This window comes from Cynara cardunculus (genome assembly GCF_001531365.2).
Source record: "Cynara cardunculus var. scolymus isolate 2C chromosome LG 11, CcrdV1, whole genome shotgun sequence".
NCBI classification, from domain to species: Eukaryota; Viridiplantae; Streptophyta; class Magnoliopsida; order Asterales; family Asteraceae; genus Cynara; species Cynara cardunculus.
The window spans coordinates 6304834-6328202 of NC_037538.1; the positions used below are offsets into that span (position 1 = coordinate 6304834).

The 23369-nt window shown below is 35.3% G+C and overlaps 2 protein-coding genes across 4 annotated transcripts; one reads left to right on the top strand and one right to left on the bottom strand.

Moving 5' to 3' along the window:
* Window positions 1-1789: 1789 nt before the first annotated feature.
* LOC112522007 (embryonic protein DC-8-like) lies at window positions 1790-3914 on the bottom strand. The gene is made up of 2 exons (XM_025131053.1): window positions 2377-3914; window positions 1790-2239 (listed from the first exon to the last, which is right to left on the bottom strand). Exons 1-2 carry the CDS (start codon window positions 3772-3774, stop codon window positions 1994-1996), a joined length of 1644 nt encoding a protein of 547 aa, XP_024986821.1. The 5' UTR covers window positions 3775-3914; the 3' UTR covers window positions 1790-1993.
* Window positions 3915-8434: 4520 nt separating this feature from the next.
* LOC112521125 (E3 ubiquitin-protein ligase UPL7) lies at window positions 8435-21894 on the top strand. Of its 3 annotated transcripts, XM_025129818.1 has the most exons (16): window positions 8435-8594; window positions 8928-9050; window positions 9656-9896; window positions 10719-11000; window positions 11085-11311; window positions 12395-13372; window positions 13456-13790; window positions 15341-15619; window positions 15710-15962; window positions 16301-16471; window positions 16557-16649; window positions 18035-18142; window positions 20270-20386; window positions 20633-20722; window positions 20930-21036; window positions 21614-21894. In XM_025129818.1, exons 1-15 carry the CDS (start codon window positions 8571-8573, stop codon window positions 21011-21013), a joined length of 3405 nt encoding a protein of 1134 aa, XP_024985586.1. In that variant the 5' UTR covers window positions 8435-8570; the 3' UTR covers window positions 21014-21036; window positions 21614-21894. The 3 variants fall into 3 exon arrangements, with proteins under 3 accessions (XP_024985586.1, XP_024985585.1, XP_024985587.1); XM_025129817.1 differs by having other exon boundaries at window positions 10719-11311; XM_025129819.1 differs by having other exon boundaries at window positions 10719-11311; window positions 13546-13790.
* The last annotated feature ends 1475 nt before the right edge of the window (window positions 21895-23369 follow it).

Here is a 23369-nt window from a genome sequence, read left to right on the forward strand (position 1 = left end):
GAGGCAATAGTTGCAGAGTTCAAATTTCTATTATTATTGCCAATGCAGGATCCGAAACAATTATGTGCATCCACCCAACGTGTAATCCTCCACATGTGATGATTTTTCTTCTTAATTGCACGGACATACCATGCACAACGTGGTGTATAGTGCATAGTAGTAGAGCTTTCTCCACCATCTCCTAGAGTCTTACACTTTGCTAACCATAAGCTGTTTTTACTTTCGTACACTTTAAACTCTCTATTTTGGGCAATCGACCAAAGTGTTACTACCTTTTTTACATGTGCCTTACTTTCAAATTGCATTCCTAACCTTATTTTGTTTTCTGATTCACTCCAAACATCTATATGAATGTTGTTTTCCAGATCAACTATGTCATCATCTCCTACATCTCCAATATCATTCATAAAATTCATTACTGGAGGTTCACTCACATCATCAGAATCATTCTCAATATTACACATTGACTCACTATCAGTATMTTCACTATATTGTGAGTTGGGTTCATCAAAACCAAAGTCATTATCTGCTTCAAATGTATTATCATTCGGCAAAGGAAGTGGTACATTCGAGGGATTGGTCTCAAAATTACGAAGAAGATCTAGAAAACTAGTACCTGTAGGCGGACYGCCTAGATTCATGATGATAAGTATATCAAAATGTAACTGCACAATAAATCATAAGATAAATTATATAAATATGATGCTATATATGATGTTTCATATCAATATATGCTAAGTATTTAGAAAATAATACATACCTTGGATGAATGAAGGAAAGAATGTTGAAATTTGATATTCTAATGATATAATAGTTGAAGAAGGATGAATGGAAAGTGCATAATCAAACAAATTTATAACACAAAAAAGTAACTGATTGGCAACTCATTTATTCACTTTTTTTGAGTTTTCATAAATAGTGACAATGTTCAGGAATCAATTCCTTTTCACTTTTTTTGAGTTTTCATAAATAGTGACAATGTTCAGGAATCAGAATCAATTGTATGACAATTGTACATGTTCAGGAATCAATTCCTCTTCACTTTTTTTGAGTTTTCATAAATAGTGACAATGTTCAGGAATCAGAATCAATTGTATAACAATTGTATAAATTTTTAATTTAATTATATAACCTGATAAAAATATACAAATTTTAACATATTAAAGGTTGGTATTAATTAATCTGAATGTATACAAGAGATCTATTTAATTATATAAATTGATAATAATACGTAAATTACGTAAATTTAAAAATAATACGTAAATTTTAACATATATATTTTAATTAAATAAATTAATACATAATATATAATAAGGGTTAAATATAAAATTTTAYAAAATAAAGGATATAAATAAAAATGAAAATGTAAGTTGRAGRGTAAAAATTGTAAATTTASAAAATCAGATTTTTTTAAATGAATGGGTCCCACATAAACTAACCTATTTCTACCAATAAAACTAAAATTAACCTATTTCTACAAACCTTTTTCAAAACCAACCCATTTTTGCAAAAAACTCGTTGAAGTCTGAAATCTTATTTCACTTATGATTTGTAGGTGATGCTGAAATTTAAAATCTGAATCAACAAGACTATTTGTTTTTATAAATTAATAAATGTCTGAATTTATTTAAATGATATATTTTACCTATTAAAAATTATAATATTAAATTTATAAATAAAATTTATACAATTTTATATATTTATTTATCTTAAAATTTACATTTAAATTATATAAAAGATTCACTTAAATAAAAATATGTCATTAACTATGTTTCATATTTAAATCATATTTAAATATTTGATTTAATACCATGGATTGAAGATTCAGGAATACGTTGTCCAGAACTTTTTTCTATGGGTCACTTATCTGTAAATGAGTTATTCTTTATTCTTTTTACCTCTTTATCAAACACATCCGTGGACCAAAAAACAAAAGTGAAACACAACGTTTGTTCCAAGATTAATGGAAAAACACCGGACATCACGTTCAACCTTATCGTTCTGAATCGTCTGCTTCCATTCGTCTCACTTGGGCTTGCCTCAATACCTCCCCTGTCGTTCCCAACGGGGTGTCGTCCACGTCCACCGCCGCCAGTATCCCTGCTCCCAACGGCGAGACGTCCTCCACTTCCACCACCGTCGTCGTCGCCGCCACATCACCACCTCTTCCACCTTGTTTCAAATTCATGGCCTCCATTCTCTTCCTCGCATCCTCTTCTGTTACTTCATCAAACGTTCCCTACCCGAAATAAATTATTCTTATTATTTCTATCATTTTACAAGATCACCTTCCCACAAATAATTAATTATAATAAATTATTAAGTTAAACCTATATACTACCAAAAGAGGAAAAAAACTGATCACATCCGACTAACCTTAGCAGCATCACCAGTTTCGGTCATTTTCTCTTTGGCCGCCTCCTCCTTCCCGGTAAATACGTCCATGGCTTTTCTTGCAGCATCGGCGGCGGCGTCCTTCAACTCTGTCATCTTCCCCACCGTTGTTTGCTTCCCTTCATTTGCCTTCTCCGCCGTGTAGTTCTTTGTGTCATAAGCTTTCTGTGCGGTGTAATCCTTGTATTCTCCCATCTTTCCCATCGTCGCATCCTTCGTGGCTGCCGCCTTGTCGACGGTGTAGTCCTTGGTGGCTGCCGCCTTTTGAGCGGTGTAATCCTTGTACTCACCAACTTTACCCATCGTCGCATCCTTGGCTTCTTTCGCCTTGTCGACGGTGTAGTCCTTGGCGGCCGCCGCCCTGTCGACGGTGTAGTCCTTGGCATCATATGCTTTTTGAGCAGCATAATCCTTGTACTCGCCCACTTTACTCAACGTCGCATCTTTAGCTTCTTTCGCCTTCTCCGCCGTGTAACCGACTGCCTCCTTGGTTTTCTCTATGGCATAGTCCTTGTATTCCCCCATCTTTCCCATTGTTGTGTCCTTGGCTTCTTTCGCCTTATCCGCCGTCACATCTGCCGCCTCCTTCTTTTTATGTGCGGTATAGTCCTTGTACTCTCCGCCCTTCTCCGCCGCCTCCCTCCCCTTCTCCGCCGCGTAATCCTTGTACTCTCCCGCCTTCCCCATTGTCGTGTCCTTCGCTTCGCTCGCCTTCTGTGCTACATAATCCTTGTACTCTCCCGCCTTCTCCATTGTTGTGTCCTTGGCTTCCTTCGCCTTCTGTGCTGCAGAGTCCTTGTACTCTCCGCCCTTGTCCACCACCTCCCGCCCCTTCTCCGCCGCATAATCTTTGTACTCTCCTGCCTTACCCACCGCAGCGTCCTTCCCTTCTTTCGCCTTCTCCGCCGCATAATCTTTGTACTCTCCTGCCTTACCCACCGCAGCGTCCTTCCCTTCTTTCGCCTTCTCAGCCGTAACACCGGCAGCCTCCTTTGTTCTCTGTGCTGCATAGTCCTTGTACCTTCCCGCCATCTCTTTCGTCTCCTCCGTATTCCGGACAGCCTCCTCGCCGGTCCACCTCGCTCTCTCAGCCGCTTCCCCGCTAAGCTCCGACGCCTTATTGGTTGTCTCATGAGCTTTTCCGGTGACAACATCCTTTGCATGACCTGGTGTACTTGTGACAGTCTGATCAACTCTGCCGCTAACAATGCCAGGTCGGCCTTCATTTGTTCTTATCTGCTCATCGCGTTCCACCACCACAACACCACCGTTTCCACCAACCTGTCCCTGACGATTGATGTCCCTCAGCTCATCAGCGGCGGCCCTTGCAGCCTTCTCCGCTGTCTGTTCCTTGATTCTAACATCTTGGTGCGAAGCCATTGGATTGTTTCAAGTTAAAAACAGTAAAATTCACACAAAATGGTGACGCAGATTAGAATTATTGATTGCTGGGTCGTATTTGGTTTTGATAGCAAAAACTGTGAGTTGTGATCGGATCGATCGCTAAGAAATTTATAGGAAGCGATCAATTTTTTTATTCTCTGCGATTGGATTTGCATTCTGCCGGTGGGGAGGAGATAGAGGTAAGATGATCACGATGATGTAAGCTGTAGTTGCTTGACACGTAGCATGGCCGTCGGACACGTGGCATCCATGCAGAGCAATATCGGGTGGCAACCACAATCACTTCAACGGGAAGAAATGCTATCGTTTATTCACACATATCCTCACAACCTTGACCATTTTCTTATGTTGAATGAATAATATGAAGAGGTGATTTAAACGGGATGTTGGGGATTACTTATTTTAAATAATTTATGTTTTTTTATAAAAATATTTATCAATTTATTATAAGTTAAAATAATTTAATTTTTTTATAACTTCTTATTACCAATTTAATATTGGTATAAACTGTTTATCCAAACATTTAAAATTGTTTATTATCGTTGTTACGTCGAAATAAGTAAATAAATCATTTTTATAAACAATCTCAAACATCTTAAGTCAAAAATATTATAAGACATAAAATTTAGAAATTTCATTCACAATTAGATTTTAAAATCTTGATTGATAAATTACATTTATTATATGGATTATTTATTGAAATCTCGATGTTTTAAAGGATTAATTTTTTAGAATACAATGGGTTACAGAATCATCATTCTTGTATATATTTTATACATAAATGTTACATATAAGTTAAGACATATATTTGATAAAAACTTTAAAAAATTATTTTTTATATATAAAATAATGTTTATTGATGTATATTACTTAAAATTCAAGAATATAAGTAGATTGTGCGTAATTATAACTTATTAAGTTTTATGTTTGAATTTATGTAATTAACTGCAGATACACATAATCAAATACATGATAAACATCTCATTTTAGTTATAAAAAATCTAAAATATAATTAGGATAATTATTGAGTTCTAACATAATACTTAATTATTATCTTTATAAAAAATTATATTATTATATCAAAGATAAATTGTTTCGTTATTAAACTTTAAAAAATATATTATTAAATCAAAAATTATATTATGTTATTTTTTCAAAATTTTAGGATATCTTCAATTTTACATTTTATTTAAAAATAAAATATTATCGCTTTCTTAAAACCACATGAAATCGTATTCTGACATCGATAGAGATAAGAATAAAACGAAACATTAACATCGATATGTATATCGTTGCATTGCACAAATACCTTTCTAGTATATATATATATATGTGTGTGTGTGTGTGTGTGTGTGTACATGTGGAGATTCAAACGATAACACATTTGTTTTATGAGAATGCGACAATATTTATGGACCTCCAAATTATTTAACCCATAAATTAAAATTAATAGAAAAATAAACTAATTAATTAAGGATAATCATGTAATTTCATATTTATCTGTAATTGTGATGACATCTTTATCTCAAGAATCAAATACATATAATATGTTAATCGGTATCAAATCATTATTACATTATTATCACAACAACATCACTTAATGAACAGAAGGAGCGATGAATGTAGATGTGATCATCGCTAGTTTCCGATTATCACATCGCTATCACAACAAAAATCACATAACTATTAAATGATTATCACATCAAAATCACATCATAAAACGTCTTCAGCTTATCAAATCATTATCAGATAATTATCACGGTATTATCACATTATTATCGACAACGGCCGCATCGACATAAAAAAGTTTTGATGATAATAACAAAATTTAAGAGATTAGAATAAATCTAGGATAACAGAAAATTATAGATAAATACTAATTAATTTTTATTTATTCTAATTTTCATTATAAGTTAATTAATTTTGAAGCCCAAAAGTGTTCTTCCATTTTCGTAAAATAAAAGTGTTTTCGTTTAAACTCTTCTCTATATATAAATATATATGGGTTATAAGCAATATTAAAAAAAAGTTCGTCGCAACAATCATCATGTGGTGTTGTACCTTAAGGCTTGTGTTTCACGTCATGTTAAGCATGTGGCACGCCATGACCTAATGCACAATTTTTGTAACATAATATTTGATTTTTGTTACTTTTTTAATATCTTATTTGTTAGTTTCTAATGTCTAATCTAATTTAAATTATTTAATATATTTAACTCATTTAGTAATAGTAGAAAATATATCTTTATATATATATATATATATATATATATATATATAAAATAATAATAATTTATATGATATAAATATTTGTCGTTATAAGTCACGTCTTAAAAAATATCACGGTTTCATCGTGACTCCTAAATATTTCCGCACCTTATTTTGTTTGGGCCCTGCTATACATGGTGTGGTGGAGTGAGTTTGAATTGGTTGATTTGNGTGGGGTGGGGTGGGGGGTTGTGAAATCGCAACCTACTTTTACAAATTTTCTTATTATAGTATTGTACTTTCAGTTTTTTTATTATAACAATATACTTTCAAATTAGTTTTTATCAGGGCATCGTACTTTCAAAAATTTACCTGTTATAGCATTGGGTAACCTTTTAAATTAAATTTACTCATTATACCAGATTTCTTTGTCACCTCGTCGTCCACATAGGCTGTTCACATGTACGATAATGCTAACATGACATTTCTTATTATAACATTGTATTTTCAATATTACTTTATTATAACACCGTCAATTCCTGTTACAACATTGTACTTCTAATTTTAATATTTTTATCATTTAAACATTGTAAATTTAACCAAATATGTTTAGTAAAAGTTATAATATCATAAATTAAACATGTTTACAGAAGATCACTATTTCATAAATAAAAATTATTCATAAAAAATCATTCGTTCATCGAGTTCATTGTAAATTTAATGACTTTCTTTGTAATGCCAAAAACTAAATAAGTGGAGCATCTTAAAAAAACATTCTATTCACATTCGTCTAACAATGATAAATGGAACCGCTTTGTCACAACTACTACTTTCTCTATTTTTCTCAACAATATTTTTCCGTAAGTTGTTCAAAGTTATTCTTTCACTTGGTCTCCTTTTTTTTTCGGGATGAGCTTTGGTCATGACTCCACTTGAGATGGTTCATGTTCAAATTAGTGAGCACATTAGTATGCAATTGATATATAAAATTAGTATGGAACTCGAAAATTAGTATGAAACTCGAAGATGAGGTGGCAAAGAAACCTGATAATATAATGAGTAAATTCAATTTAAAAGGTTATCCGATGTTATAACGGGTAAATTTTTGAAAGTACGATGCTCTAATAAAAATATTTTGAAAGTATATTGTTGTAATAAGAAAAACTGAAAGTATAAGGCTATAATAAGAAATTTTGTAAAAGTATGTTGTTATTTCTAGGGATGATAATTTGCCTCGACCAGGTGGGAACCCAGTTCACCCGACCCGAACAGAGAGGAGGATTCCCCGCTAAAACAGGTCCCGGGCCCGGGGATCCGCGGTAAACTCAAGCCGAAGCCAGGGCCGGGGATCCGCGGTAGACTCAAACCGAAGTCGGGGCCGGAGGATGTTATTCAAACCAGGGCCAGGATTTCTGATAGAATCAAAATAATTGATATTTTTCATGGGGTTTGACCAGAGATTGACCGGGTTTTGACCAGAGATTGATAGAGGTTTGACCGGAGATGAGATGTTAATCCCCGTACCCGCTGAGAACTGGTGCCGAGAGATGTTACTACAAACCGGGGCCAAGGATTACAAAACCCGCCCCATCCTCGCGCCCGTTGCCATGCCTAGTTATTTCGCTCATTTCTCCATGTGTAACAGATTATCCTATATGACTTTTAAGTTTGACACGTCAACAAAAAAACTTGTTCAAAAAATAACAGATTATCCAATACTATAATGGATAAAATTTTAAAAGTACGAAATCTTAATAGAAAATATTTTAAAAGTATATTGTGCTAATTAAAAAAAAATAGAAATTACAATGTTATTTCGCTAGTTTTAACTCCTTTTATGGGGGTAAGGCCACCCACATGGGGTTTGCAAACACAATTGCAAATCAACTTTTGTCAGAGTATGGATTGCCAAGTAGGAAAAACCTTGCAAAATTTGTAAGTGAATTTGAAAGCCACGTGGGCCACCCACTTTCCTCCAATTTTATTTTTCTTCTTTTAATTATTTAAATAAATTATTTTTATACAAAACAATTAATTTTATAAATTAATAATGTTAATATATTTTTAATTATATTAATTATATAATAAATTAAATTATTTTAAACATTAAATTTTATAATTACATAAAATTATAATCTAATATATAAAATTATATCATATATTAATCATTTTAATTAACATTGAATTAAAATAAAACATGTTTATTAATTAAAAAATAATTAGAATGTATATATAAATAATTTATAAAATAGTTAATAAATATTGTAGTGGGGATCACTTTTGAAAGTGTAGGTGACGTGATACAGTTGAAAATGTTGTAGGTGAATTGCAGATGTACGGAAGATAATTGCAAAAGCTGATGTGGCACGATTGAAAGTGTAAATGGATTACAGGATGCGGATGGTCTAACTCTCACCTAGGTCAAACTGCCAAATATACGGTCACTGCGTAATGTATCCCCTTTCAACTCCCTCTCCCTCACATCCTATGATCATTGGAGTTGACGTCGCTACTTTCTGGACTTTACGTACCTGATTTCGATCCATTTTCTGCTCGGAATCGCCATGGACGGACTTCGTAAACAACAGGTTTTTTATAATCGTGCAATTATCGAATTTCGTTACCATAAATTGAGATAATTTACTGTGTAGGTCTTGTTACTATGTATTTGTTTCAAACTAAGACCGATCATGCCTAATCATGAATTCATGTTTTTGTGTGACTTTGTAATCAGTATTTGTGTTTAATTGATGAATTAGTCGTTAGTTGATTGAATTACTTATTTTAGTTAAATTCTGACTGTTGTTTGGGTTGGATTGGTATCATGATGTTGTTTTTGGGTGACTCTGTATTAGCATTTGTGTTTAACTGGATTACTGATTTTTAATTAATTTCTGAATGTTGTTTGGTGTTGGATTTAGGTGTCGCTGCGGGGTGCGAGTGCGAAAGAGATCTCTAGGGATGCCTTACTTGAGAAGGTTACACAAGAGAGGGAATTTCGCAATTACATGCGGCGAGCTACCGCGGCTTCACTATTTATTCAGGTTTCTATACTTACATCTTTCCAAACCAAGCAGACACCTTTTTTTTTTAGGATTTACGTGTTACTTGACAACTTGAAATCAATTTGACTTCTTAACTTTTTTGAGAAGAAATTGATGACACTTCTACTTTACAACCAAGAATTGAACAATGAGCAAGAGAGTTCATGTCAATTTTGCCATGAAAGATACTGGGATTAACAATAGAAATCATAATGTCTCTATCTTTTGCTTGGGATGGAGGGAGTATTATGAGATGGGTATTTCATGACTTTGTTTGTACTTGGTGTGATAGTAAAGCCTGACTCTTACGTCTTTACTAATGGGTTATTAGAAGCATATCCTAAAACTGGTTGGTCAAAGAGGAAGTTCATAAATGGCTTTTTCAAATCATTGGTATGCTATGTGGGGGTGCTCACGATTCAGTCGGTTAATCTTTTGGAAACCATTGAGCTAACTACAGGCGAAAACAGAGTTACTAGGCAACTGAATGAACGTGTGACTCTTCTGGTCCAACTATATTGTGCATCTGATTGCAAGCAAGTGTTTGAGTTTCATGGTATGTTTCACTTCCATGAATAGAGAATGACTTGTCACATTTTCTGTAGAGGGTTTGGAGACGCTATATTTCAACAAAGGTGGTAGCTGTACATCTTCGAGAAGAGTGGCAAGAGATGCTCAGTTGTCATCCAGTTCCTATGAGCAGAGCTTGGATTTCCAGCAACCTATTGAGACCTTTTCTTTTCTTTGTTACAACTTTAGCAACTCGACGTCAGAGGTTTGATGATAGAGATGTAGATTGTATGCAGATTTGCTTCAGAATTCTTTTGGAGAGCATAAATTCTAATGGTATGCTTTTTCTGTCTTACATGTGAGAATCCTAGATACCTTTTAACTCACATTTGTGCCTATCAGATTTTATCTTTAATCCCTTTGGTGTTTTCCTTTCATCAATAGAAGTGAATGAATGACAATAAGGTAAAAACTAAAGTTAATGGGCTGTCAAAGTTTAGGACATTCCAAATGAATAAACTGTTTGCGATTTTGATGTTAGTATTTATCTTTTACTTCAGCAATTTCCTCTCTTTTAGAGAAGCGACATTGTAACACAGTTCGGTTTTGTTGGCTAATAGTAGTTAATTAGGGTTTATCTTTCTAGTAACATTTACATAGTTCCCTTAGATAGTATCCTAGTAGCAACATGTATACTTGTACATTTCTTGTCTGCTAAACCACATAGAATTCAATAACCTTTAGTGCAGGTTTTAATGTGTCAGTCACTGGAAATATTCAATTCTAGTTGGTCCTTCCATTTCCTAGGAGAAGTGTATGAATGCCAAAAAAGATGGGGAAAATGATGGACAGTCAGAATTTAGGGACATTCAGAATGAATGGCTGTTTTTTTTAATGTTTGTGACTTCTTTGGTAATGTTCTCTCAATATCCTTAAGAAGTGGCATTTGTCATCTACACACAATACAATTCTGTGTGAGGACATGTCTGCAAACTTTCATTTTCACACGTTTTACACGTTCTTATGCAAAACGGAAATTTAAGGTTTTTACACAAGTGTGAACTGGTTTTTTTAATTTTCTCTCACTATCTGTATACAACCTTAAACAAGTGTGAACTGATTTCTTAATTCTTTAATTTGAACTTTTTTCTTTTGAAGATGCACAGAGAAACTTTTGCACCCTTGCCACATGTGACATTGAAGAGCGAAGGACATGGACATATCAAGCAAAGAAGTTGATTTCCTTATGCGTGCTCATTCTTTCAGAATGTGATTACTCATATCATGAGGGACATCAATATGTTGTCCTTACATCTATGGCAATGCGGTTTGTTGTTAGCTTGACTGATCTAAAGGGTTGGAAAGCTCTTAACAATATCACTCTTCAAGAAGCAGATATGGCAGTGAAAGATCTAGTATGCTACATGTGCAGTGAGAAAAGTCAGCTTTACATTTCTATCAGAAGATACGTTAGTAGATTGGATATTCCTTTTCCTTCACAAATAAAAACTGCTGGCCATACAGATGACAGATTCTTGATTACTGCGAGCGCAATCACTTTGGCACTGCGACCCTTTAATAGTGGCAACATGAAAATGAATGAGGATGGGTTCCTAGATTTGCAGTTTGCTGCAGAGCAGTACTGTGTGCTTCTGCTAACAATCCCATGGTTTACTCAACGTCTGCCAGCAGTACTCTTATCTGCTATTAAGCACAAATCTATCTTATTGCCTTGCTTCAGGCAGATATTGGTAAGGCTTGTGGGAAAGCCTGTTAACTTGCATATGTTAGCATCTCTTTAAAAAACTTATATGTATGAGCAGTTGCTTAAATAGTATACCTAAGGTTACATGGTGCATGACGTCTTTGAACCAATATACCATCATAATTGATTGCTTTATGTACATTGCATTACATGTTTTCATCCGTACATGGAGTTAGATTTCTTAATGTACCATATTTAACTTCAGGCATGTACTGTGATAACATGACATTTGGTGAAGTCAGAAAACCCAAACTTGAGTGGACAACTGATGTATAATATGTTCGTTGGCCATTTGAAAAGGTGCTTTAAGTTCAATCTCGTTACCTTAATGTAAATTACAGAATGATTAACTATGATCACCATCAAAATAATATGATAAGATTTTAGCTAACTTCCTGTTACAACAAGAAGAATCTTTTTATCCCATATTAGTTGTGGTAGGCTAAAATATATGAAACAAAATATGAAAGTTCTTCTAGTATTTCATGAAATAGATAAATAGTTGTTTGGAGGAGACACTGAACTTTTGGTTCTTATTGGATTTAGTTAACCTTTCTCGTTCCAGATAAAGGCTTGGCAATGTTGTTGGGATTTAGTTTCACTGACAATGCCCCCAACCTTAAAAAAATGTAAGCTGGCAGGGAAATTATATTTGATTGCTAAAGTGATCTCCGACACATACGAAGACTTTACTTCGATATTGTGCAAAATGTGTCATGTAACTCTTTTTACTACAATTGATGGAATTCTCTTTCTAAGAAATATGGGATATTACTATGATTCTAACAAGTTTTATTTCCTCTATGTAAGTTCCTCACGTGCACATTCCTGCAATAGTAAGAAGTTGGAAGTTGAATCTGGTTCAATAAGCACTTCTACCAGTAAAATTAGATAGCACAGCATATATCCCAATTATATTTCTTAGACTTGTTCTTTTAACTCTTCCATGTTAGGTTCTCATTTGGAATCTTTTGAGCTAATCATCCATCAACCACACAAATTTTCTTCACTATATTGCATTACTGTATAGAGCATGAGGAACTGATCAACCTTTGGCAGGTGATGGCAGATATCAAAAGAGAAAATTTTAGAAGATATTTCAAAGTTGAATAATTTGGGACAAAGTTCAAGTCCAAAGATGTTGCCTCCTGTTGGTTGGGCACTTGCAAACGTTATTTGCCTTGCAGTAGGGGTTGACAGCAATTCGGAGGATTCTGGAAAATTCACTCAAGGCCTAGACTACGTATCCTACCTTCGTGTTGTTATCATTCTTGCCAAAGACTTATTAACTTGGTTTGAGGGTCTTGGATGGATCATAAAGGAGAACCAGGCAATTCAAGTTAATGGCGAGCCGTTGGTTGAATTAGTTGACCCAATTCCGCTTCAGGCCCAGAAATTCTCCAACATTTCTTATACAGATTTACTGAAGCCTGTTTGTCAACAATGGCATCTGATGAAGTTGTTGATCTTGGACAAGAGTTCATCCATTCAAAAAGCTGATAGTTCACTGCCAGAAGCTCCAGAGAAGTGTGAATTGACTGATGTTGCATATTTTTATTCTTATATGCTTAGGATATTTACCATCCTCAATCCAGTGGTCGGATCAATGCCTATCCTCAATATGCTCTCGTTTACCCCTGGATTTCTTTTGAATCTGTGGGCAGCACTTGAAAAGTCCTTCTTTGCTAAATTAGATTCTGCTCATGATGCTACCAACTTCTTCAATAGCAATATTACTGAAGACTCGAGGGATAGAATCTCCAAGAAAAAGAAAAAAGGGGTGGCTAAGAATGGAGGCACTAAGTGGGTTAATGTACTAAATAAGATCACTGGAAAGTCCCAAGGAGATATCGAGCAGATAGAGTCTGTTAATAGCCTTAGTACTCAAAGGACTGAGGACGACCCTTCTGACGTATGGGATATCGAGTCTTTGAGGAGGGGTCCTGAGGGTTTAACGACAGATTCCTCTCATCTAATTCATCTCTTCTGTGCTACCTATTCTCACCTGTTATTGGTTCTTGATGACATAGAGTTCTATGAGAAACAGGTAATGCCCCCTCCCGCCAAATATATACCACAGGTCCTTTATTTTCTACTTGGAAATAATCATTCTTTTTGGCAATTGGGTAGGTTCCCTTTACACTGGAGCAGCAGCGCAGAATCGCATCAATGCTGAATACGTTAGTTTATAATGCCCTGTCCCATAACGTTGCCTTGCAGAATCGTCCTCTTATGGATGCTGCTATTCGTTGCCTACATTTGTTGTATGAAAGGGATTGTAGACACCAATTTTGCCCCCCAGCTCTATGGCTTTCTCCAGCTAAAAAGAATCGTCCACCAATTGCTGTTGCTGCAAGAACTCATGAAGTTCTGTCAACTAATCTTGGATCTGATGATTCATTGGTCATCTCAAGCATGCACTCTGTTATCACAACGACCCCACATATTTTTCCGTTTGAAGAAAGGTAATTGCAAGTTGATGGGTCATTTGACCCCATTATTTCAGAATTTCATATAGTATGAAAAATGAAGATTAAACTCTGTATTCTCTGCTTGTGATGTGTTGTGCTTTTTGTTTCTTTTACTCTTATATATGCAAGTAACTCTAGTTTTTATACAACCGTGAGTCCTGAAAGTTAACCAGCTTAGACATTCTTAATTACTTGATGTAAAAAAATGGAGGTTGTGTAATGTAAAAAATATCAGCGCAGCCACATCATCTGCAATACCTTGATGCAAATGATTGTATTCTCTAGACTTTTGAGGCACAATCATTCAAATTATTTACTTACTGCTTCTGATTAAACAATATATATGATGATTCTTCTTACCTAAATCTTGGGAGGACTATATCAGTTGATGGAACATCTAGGGAATTGAAGATAGTCAGACTTCTTTGATGTGCTATTCTTAGACATAACAGCACTTGTCTGGAAACCTCCATGTCCCCACCTATCCACCCACACGCACTCCACCAAGGTGCCTAGGAGGATTCAGGACCTAAAATATTCACTTAAGCATCCAGAATTGAAAATTTTAGCTGATTAATTCAGCCAAGGGATTGTGAACCTCTTTGGTGCTGTCAATTAGAAGCTAGGGATTGACCTGAGTACCGTTTTAAGGCAGAATGCCTGCAGCCTGGCTGCTAATCATTTTGGCAAGGCTTCTGGTAGCTCATAACTGTTTTTCTGGTGATGCGGGCAGGGTATATTGACTTCATGGAAGATATGATACCTTGATGCTAATTAGGAAGGCAAGTTTGAAATGTCAATGTTGCCTTTCTTGGACACTTGAAACCCTTATAATGTATGAAGTGAACTATTGGTGACAGTTAAATACAAATAAGATAGTGAATCCTAATATTTGAAGCTGCATTTTGAAGGAGATTCACCTTAATGCAGAGTAAATAAAATGACCTGATTATTATTATTATTATTATTATTATTGTTTATTTTGGAAAAACCTTAATCTGTGCCATGGTAGAGTGCTATTCTACGACCGGATCATTGGTGTTGAATATTGACATCCTAAAGTTTTGGTATGCATATATCTGCACTTCTATTGATTCTTAGTAATCTTTTTTGACTTATGGAAGTTCTGTAAAAGAGATATATGCATATAGGAATAGGACAAGTAACATTACCTCCTTAGTCCCTAAGGTCCCTAATCTCTTGATGTGCCTTTGTGGAACATTTTTCTAGTTAAATTTACCTGGCCTTGTTGATAAGAAGCTGAGGTACTTAAGAAGATGATTCTTAGGTGTTTTATTGTCGTATGGTCATTTAAAATTCTTGTCTGGTTGATAGGTGTTCGCAAATATGAAGTTAAAGAGCTGGGAATTCTCTTGGACACATATTAGATACAAGCATATTTCATTGAAAGTCATTGTTCATATGAAGAGCTGCAATACATGTGACTATATCTGCTTATTGACTTGCTTCTTACAAAGCCAAATTATGTATTTCATGCTCTTGTCAAACTAGCCCACTAATCTCGTCAAGCTTTTTCTTGACAGAGTTCAGATGTTCAGAGAACTTATCAGCATGGACAAAGTATCGCGGAGAATGGCTGGTGAAATGATTGGACCTGGTCCACAAGCTGTTGAGGTAGTAATCCGCCGTAGTCATATTGTTGAAGATGGATTCCAGCAATTAAATCCCCTTGGATCGAGATTGAAGTCTAGCATCCATGTCTCATTTGTTAGTGAGTGTGGTCTCCCTGAGGCTGGGCTAGACTATGGTGGTTTATCAAAAGAGTTTCTAACTGACATAGCAAAAGCTGCCTTTGCCCCTGAGTAAGTTGAAGATAATTTCAATATCTCCCACTTTACACTGCTTTCTGACTTTCAAAGTATTAAATTTCATTCATCTTTGGATTTTGTTAGTTATGGACTATTCACCCAGACCTCAACTTCAGATAGACTTCTAGTTCCAAATTCAATGGCAAGATGTGTGGACAACGGCTTCCAGATGATAGAGTTTCTTGGAAGAGTTGTTGGCAAAGCACTTTATGAAGGAATATTACTAGATTATTCCTTCTCTCATGTTTTTGTACAAAAGCTGTTAGGACGCTATAGCTTTATTGATGAGCTATCAGCACTGGATCCAGAACTCTACAAAAATCTTATGTATGTTAAGGTAAGCGTTTACTAGAATTGGAAATCTAGGAGTAAAAGTCATTTTTCTTGAATAACCTCCAAGATTCGGAATGAGTTGCAATCTATTTTTCAAGTATTTGTTAAGTTTCAGTTTAGGGTCCAAGATTGCAAAAAAGAATGCACTATAAAACTTTGGTAGAAGATTCATGAAAAGGTTGAAAGAGAGAGAGAGAAAGTGACAGACATGGGCACGAGTCATGTCGATAGATCTGTTATGACTTGCATGTCTTATATTTTTCATAGTAAAAGTGCTGTGCTTCATTGCATATGCACCCACACAAAAGAAATTGTGATGCACTGCTAGCCATTTTGCTGCAGCATTATGATGGTGATGTCAAGGACCTCTCACTAGACTTCACAGTTACGGAAGAATTACCTGGAAAACGGCATGTTGTAGAACTTAAAGCTGGTGGCAAGGATGTTAATGTGACAAATGATAACAAGTTGCAATACATATATGCTATGGCAGACTATAAACTTAACCGACAGGTACATATATATTAAGTTGGCAATATGATCCCAAACTGTAAACTTGTGTTTAGTTGATTTGTATTCTTGGTGGCACAAATGGCAGGTACTGCCACTTTCAAATGCATTTTATAGAGGATTGACAGATCTTATATCCCCATCTTGGTTGAAGCTGTTTAACGCCAGTGAATTTAATCAGGTATTTATTCTTCTGGGGTGTACATCTGTGATTTATGCTTGTATATATTAGACTCCGCTTCATCTTAAATTGATTCATCTTATGCTTTTACGTAACTTACCATGTTTTCTTATCCTCAATTTAAGGTGAAGCTGGTTGGGCAGGCTATTCATTAACTAAAGTTTGAGTTATGCAATGATGATGCTCTATATGAATTACACAGGATCCTCTACTTGTATTAAGCTGCCACAGAAAAAGCCTTGACATGACATGACATTTACATTGCTTTTAGGAATTATAGTACTTGTTATCTCATACCTGTGCTCTATGCTGTTAATTGCGGCGCAATCTCGGATATCGGCCCTAAGCAGAATAATGGTGGTCAAATTGCGGTGTAAATAGCGGTAATGCAATTATTGGCGCAATTTACCTCAATTTTGACTGATATTTAGGGTCAAATTACGTTCTGCAATAGCGGTTATTTATTTTTGGGTTCTTTTTGGGCTTTATTTTGAGTCTTTGTTTTGGGCAGTTGGGTTTTTTAGATCTGGGCTATGTTTTAACTTTAATCCATTAACACAACAATTACTTTCTTTTTAATATCAACCCAAGTTGCAATTTAAGGAAGTCGTAGGTTTTTCTTTTCCAAGTTGGACAATCGACAGCCTCCTCCAGACGGACCAGACCTCCACTGCTCAGCTTCTGTTTTAGACGATCTCATCTTTTGCTAGTTTAGATGATGACGATCTCATCTTTTGCTTTACACGACCACGTCTCCACGATGATGTTGAACTTATTGCTTGAGATTAGCTCGTTTATTAACACTTTTCCTATTTTGTTTTGTGAAACTTGTTTAAGTTGATGGTTTGATGTTGAAACTATATGTTTATGTATGCATACATATATGTATATAATTATAAGAAATATTATATGAACCGCTATTTTTGGACCGCTATATCACCGCTATTTCAAATATTGGACCTGACCGCAATTTTGTATTTTCACCGCTATAACAGCATAGCCTGTTGCTATCAAGTCTATTTAATAATTAAAGCATTAAGAATGCACTTCTTTTGGTTTTAACACTTGTGGAAACGAAGTTCAGTCTTATAGATCTTAAAACGCAAGGAAACGATGAAGGGCTAATAGAAGAAAATTAAATGTTCCATGACAGAACAAGGAAGTTCAGTTAAGCCCAATGCTGATGAATATGAATAAAAATATACTTCCAAAATATATTTGAGAGGTTCCTGAATTTCTTCCCTGGGATTGGTAGGAGTAGAACTAAAGAGAGGGAGGCAATTGTGACCTCCCAGTTTGAGAAGTTCCTTTCCGTTTCAGTTTCCACTTTCACGGCATATGTACTTTTTGTGGGCATAATACTGATAGCTGATGTTTGTTTGAAGCTTCTTTCTGGTGGAAACCATGATATCGATGTTGATGATTTGAGGAATAATACAAGGTACACTGGTGGTTACACTGAAGGGAGCCGGACAGTTAAGCTCTTCTGGGAGGTATACAACGATATAGCTGCTGATTTTACCTAGTTTTTATGTATAGTTCTTCCAGTTTCTCTTTCATGGGAACCGGACAGTTAAGTTGTTCTGTTTGGAAGCATAATGAAGTCATCTTTTATGTTGTTTGCTTGCTTATTGGAGAATTCTTTTCTTTCGTTCAAACATCTGTTGCCCCATGAGTTATGGAGATCTATTTGAACGGTGGCAGATAGGGTTTTCCATCTTAAAAAACTTATTTTTATCAGTTATCCAGGGTAATTTAGTCTTAATTAGTTTCTTGTTCCTGAAGTCTGGGTTAAGTGGTTAACATTTCTATATGAATAAGGAAATTCCTGAATCTATTTTTATTGACTCCATGAACGGATCAGGTGTTGAGGAAATATGTTTTATATGTTGAGTGGATCGACTTTGGGTGTGAATCCATGAGTTCCTAATGTTAACTTCCAGTGTGAAGCTTTCTACACCTACTTTCAATCATGTCACCCTAAATTCTACCTTCTAACCTTTTCTTTGTCGTGCCTATATTACCTAGTTTATGAAACTAAATTTGAAATGTATCTATTCTTTCTGGGCAACATCCCTTCTGGCTTGACAGATTATTGTATCTGCTGTTCTTATTCATCTGCTACTCTAATTTTTAGAACATAATCCCTCTGGTTCATTCTGAACCCGACCGCCTAATACTTTTGATTTCTAAAATTATTATTCATTTGATATGTTTCTGTATGCATCCAAGTTGTCAATCTAGAAATGTGAAGCAAAGGGTGTGACAGTTGTAATAGACACGAGGAAGACAACTACAAAATCATTTAACCCAAACTGGTTGGGTTGGGCTGAAAATAGAACTCAATAGAAGCCATAAGATGTGAACCCCCTTTGGGATCTGGGAGATGGATGATACCACCCTTTTACATCTACCATAGCAAACTTCTTTGGTATTTCCACTCACTAAAACCTTTGGAACTTTTCTCCATATCAATATTGGCCTGCCTCTGCCTCTCCTATCCACTTTCTCTTTCTCCTAGCCTCCTCCTTTAACTAGTGCATCAGAATGTCTGTATTTGAGATAGCCATATCATCTCAAGTGTTATTTTTCTCGGATTCTTTTCATACATTAAAGAGCAGGAAAGGACCAAAATTGATGAATATGATCCCTGATGTACCTTACTTTCCTGCCTCTAGATCAAGCTTACCTTGGTTGTCGATGAATACTCATCCCATGAGAGGCCTTTTTATTTGTTTATGCTTGTTGATGAAACTTCTTCTGTAGGTTAATTAGTAGAGTTAATTTTGTTTGAGAAGTTTGACGCCTATGAGATCATCTTAATCTTAAGTTACACTTTACTTCCACACAAAAAATGTTCTTCACATCTATTTTGATATAATTGGTGGAGGAAATATACGTCAATCCTTAAGTTCTACTTGTTTCTACTCGTATCCTGCTGTGCCTTTTGTCGTGTTTGTTAATTTATATAATATCTGGCACTTTATATTTTTTCCACAAAAATGGAATAAAGCACAACTTTTAACACTATGCTTTTTCTCTCTCTCTCTCTAGATGCATAAGTACACATGCCTCCACTTGCTTTCCTTTTGACAGCTCCACATCGTAAAATTATTACGACTCTAAGACACACATGATCTCAGCAAATTCTTTCTCCTCCCATTTCCTTCTCTTCTAGCTTTATGCATGATAATGCATCCAAAACTGACATGCTTTACAAAGTCTAGGTCTAGAAAGACAAAAAAAAAAAAAAACCAGTCTCCTGAGTGTGTTTCCACCTACATCAGGCACCAAAGCAGCACGTGTCCATTAGAAAAAATTAGATGTTGGAAGGTCACATCTATCTAAACACAAACTGTTCCGTGCTCATATTTGGTGTCAAGATTCTTCCACCCCTCCTTCCTCCAACAATTTCTTAATTGAGTCTGTAGAGCTTGATATTATTTTGAGATCCTCCATTGTCCAAAGAATGCATCCATTTGTGTGCTTGTATACAGATTTTTTTATGAAAGTAGATGCCTGTTTTGTGAAATTAGTTTCAAGCTCTAATTCTTGGTACTTATTATAAAGCATGTTCACATGTAGTTATTATTGACTTTTTGTTGCTTACCCTGGGTCAGGTCATAAGAGAATTTGAGCCAAAAGAACGTTGTATGCTCATGAAGTTTGTGACAAGTTGTTCCCGAGCTCCATTGCTTGGCTTTAAACACCTGCAACCAAGTTTTACCATCCACAAGGTATCTTCTTTAAATTTCATGATCTATATATTGCCTCTATATTTCTGCATCAGGGTTGGTAATAAACCATTATCAATAAGAGAATGATCTAAAGGTAAAAAATGACTCAAGATTATCACAAAATAACCAAGTTGTTTATTTGACATAGAATTTATAGGAGTTAATATAGCATCTAGGGGGTGAATTATATACATTTTAAACCAAGGAGAAGAAAATAAAAATTAACTTGAAATTTAATGTATATAGGTTGCATGCGATTTACCTCTTTGGGCAACGTTCGGAGGACAAGATGTGGACCGTCTTCCGTCAGCTTCTACATGCTATAATACCCTTAAGGTACCCTGCTGCCATTGTTGCACAACTATTCTTTTTTAAGATTCTCAATAGTTGGTACTTGAGGTTGAGGGTTAGTTTCTGGTTTGTCATCAATTTAGACAAGTTAGTGGGCAATATATATCTTAACCTCTTTATAGGGAAAAATATTATCTAGACAAGTGAATAGATTGACCTTGAGACAACAACGATTTATTTCATTGTATGCAGCTCCCAACATACAAACGGTCAGGCACATTGAGAACAAAGCTGCTGTATGCCATCAATTCCAACGCGGGATTTGAACTTTCATAGATACTTGAGTAGTATGTGCTTAGGTAATCCCCTCTTAACTATGCACATTTATAATTATATACATTGTTTAGTTCATTGATGATGTGCTACTGTGTGCCCGTAGTGCATCAAGCCTCATTGTTCTAAAAGATCGAGATATCAAGTGGCAGAAACTAAAATTTTATTCTACAATCCTCTATGCGATCATGGGCTAGAACTAAAATATCAACTTTGCCGATGAAAAACATCCTTATTCAGCAAGCCGAGAAATGCATAGTTTGAGGTCATGCATGCTTAATGTGTACAAGGGAATATTTCCCATAACTTTTGACTTTCTTGCACGAGGCATTTATAGAGTATTAGTTCTCTTTCCATTCTTGACTTTGCATCATTTAGTAATTTTCCAAGCTTGTTCCAACGATTTTGGTCGGACAGAGAAAATGCATTTTTGTCCCACTCAGTCTGGTCCGGTCTTAGTTTGGTGCGACAAGTTTTTCTTCTGTCATGTTCTGTACTGTCCCGTGTACCAAGCACACCCTAAACTACTTGTGATTTGTGTTTTTCATTTAGGAGATTTATCAGGAACTAATGTCTCAATACCTTTTTGTTATCCATTTACAGAGTTATAAATATACACTGGGGGATGTGTTCTCAACCTTGCCAAATCTACTTTATATCCATAGCAGTAGTCAGAATATACGCCGACTACGGTCTCCTTGCTTTTTTCAAGTCATGGGAAGTTGTGTGAGAGGTGGAACGTGGTGCTGAAGTAAAGACGGTACAGACTGGTATTTCCCCTAACTGCAGCCTTGTGTTCCTGTAATTAAATGAGAACTGTATACTTTGTGCTATGATATATATTGTTTCTCATAATAATATGTTGTAGCCTTGTGTTCCTGTAATTAAATGAGAACTGTATACTTAGTGCTATGATATATATTGTTTCTCATAATAATATGTTGTATAGTGTAACTTTTACCAATGTTGGTAAAACACGTGAGTGTGTTTGATACGCGAGACAGGACGGGACAAAACAGAACAAAACATGTTGTCCCCATGTTTGACGCAACAATTAGAGTGGGACAAAAATCAGGGAGATGGACAAGATAAATAAATTACTAAACTACCCATGTTAAATTAAAACCTTCCACAATTCTTTCACCTGCCTATTTCACTCTTGCTAGTCCCGTCCAGTCTAGTCTGCGTACCAAACACATCTGTATTTTTCTAGGTTGTGATCTCAACAATAACAAGCTCAATACCTGTACAAAGCTCTGGAGGACCAGACATGGGTTGCCTAGTTTGGGTGAGGGTCTCTTCTGAAGTCATGATGTGAATTGCACCGAGCACATTAGGGTAATGTAATTATCAGTTTGTCAAATAACAACCACTCTACTCTTCAGGATAGAGGTTAGATTTGCATACATCTGATCTCCGACCCCACCTCCAGGTGGGACATGCTAGGTTTTGTTTGATTTATCAAACAACACCCCATGGTCAAAAACTTCCCACCCACCCCTTTTCCCAAACAACTGCAATTGTTCCAGAAAGTATAGGTTAATTGCATTGATGCTAATATAATGTTGGAATGAAAGGGTTTGTTTTAAAGACGAGGAAAAGAATCTCTGTTCAAGAAGATTTGCTTCTGGATTGCTCCAATTAGAATGGAGTAAATTTTGTTTGGTTTCTTACAGAATTGTGATAACGTTTTTGTTATTGTTTTTGTTACTAGTTACCGTTGTTTTTGTTCAGCAAATGAAATTTACGGTTAATCTGGTTTAGTTTGATATTAATGAGATAATGTGCAGTCCTGTTTTATTCAAGAAACTTTAAAACCTATTGGTGCAGTTTGGTATATGGTGTTACGTGTTTCCTCCAACCCAAATCCAAACATTCTTAGTAGCGTTTATTTCTTTAAAATTTGAAAGCAAAATCCAGTATTAAGGTATGCCAGCTGCACTTTCCTAAAGATCTTCTAGATTCATTCCAGACAACCAGAAGTGTACGCTTCGAAATATAATTGTATTTATGATGTCATGTAAAGGTCCATATGACCTCGTTTCAATAAAATTTTTGATCAATAATTGGATATTTAAATTATTTCTCGAATATATTAAAAACGTTTTATATCAAAAACTTATGGCCAATGGAAAACCAACAGTTTTAGTTTTGTTAGTTTATACAAAATAAATCAGAATTATTTCTAAACACAATTTTTGTTTGTCAACTGGTTCATTATAAAATAACTGTAAACCATTACAATCTTGGAGGTATTTTTTTTAATAATTCTTTAAAAAAATTTAGACTTATAAAATCTCTCTTGTTCTCGGTGACCATATCTCCTAGTCTTATTCACATCCATATGGTTTTGACGTTA

What these genes read in the sequence shown, in the direction of transcription:
- LOC112521125 (XM_025129817.1), top strand. Translation starts at nt 8,571, where the DNA reads ATGGACGGACTTCGTAAACAACAG. An exon ending in AAAGCTGCCTTTGCCCCTGA is followed by an intron (nt 15,620 to 15,709) that starts GTAAGTTGAAGA and finishes GGATTTTGTTAG; the next exon opens with TTATGGACTATTCACCCAGA. An exon ending in CAGTTAAGCTCTTCTGGGAG is followed by an intron (nt 18,143 to 20,269) that starts GTATACAACGAT and finishes ACCCTGGGTCAG; the next exon opens with GTCATAAGAGAATTTGAGCC.
- LOC112522007 (XM_025131053.1), bottom strand. Translation starts at nt 3,774, where the DNA reads ATGGCTTCGCACCAAGATGTTAGAATCAAGGAACAGACAGCGGAGAAG. An exon ending in AAACTGGTGATGCTGCTAAG is followed by an intron (nt 2,240 to 2,376) that starts GTTAGTCGGATG and finishes TATTTCGGGTAG; the next exon opens with GGAACGTTTGATGAAGTAAC.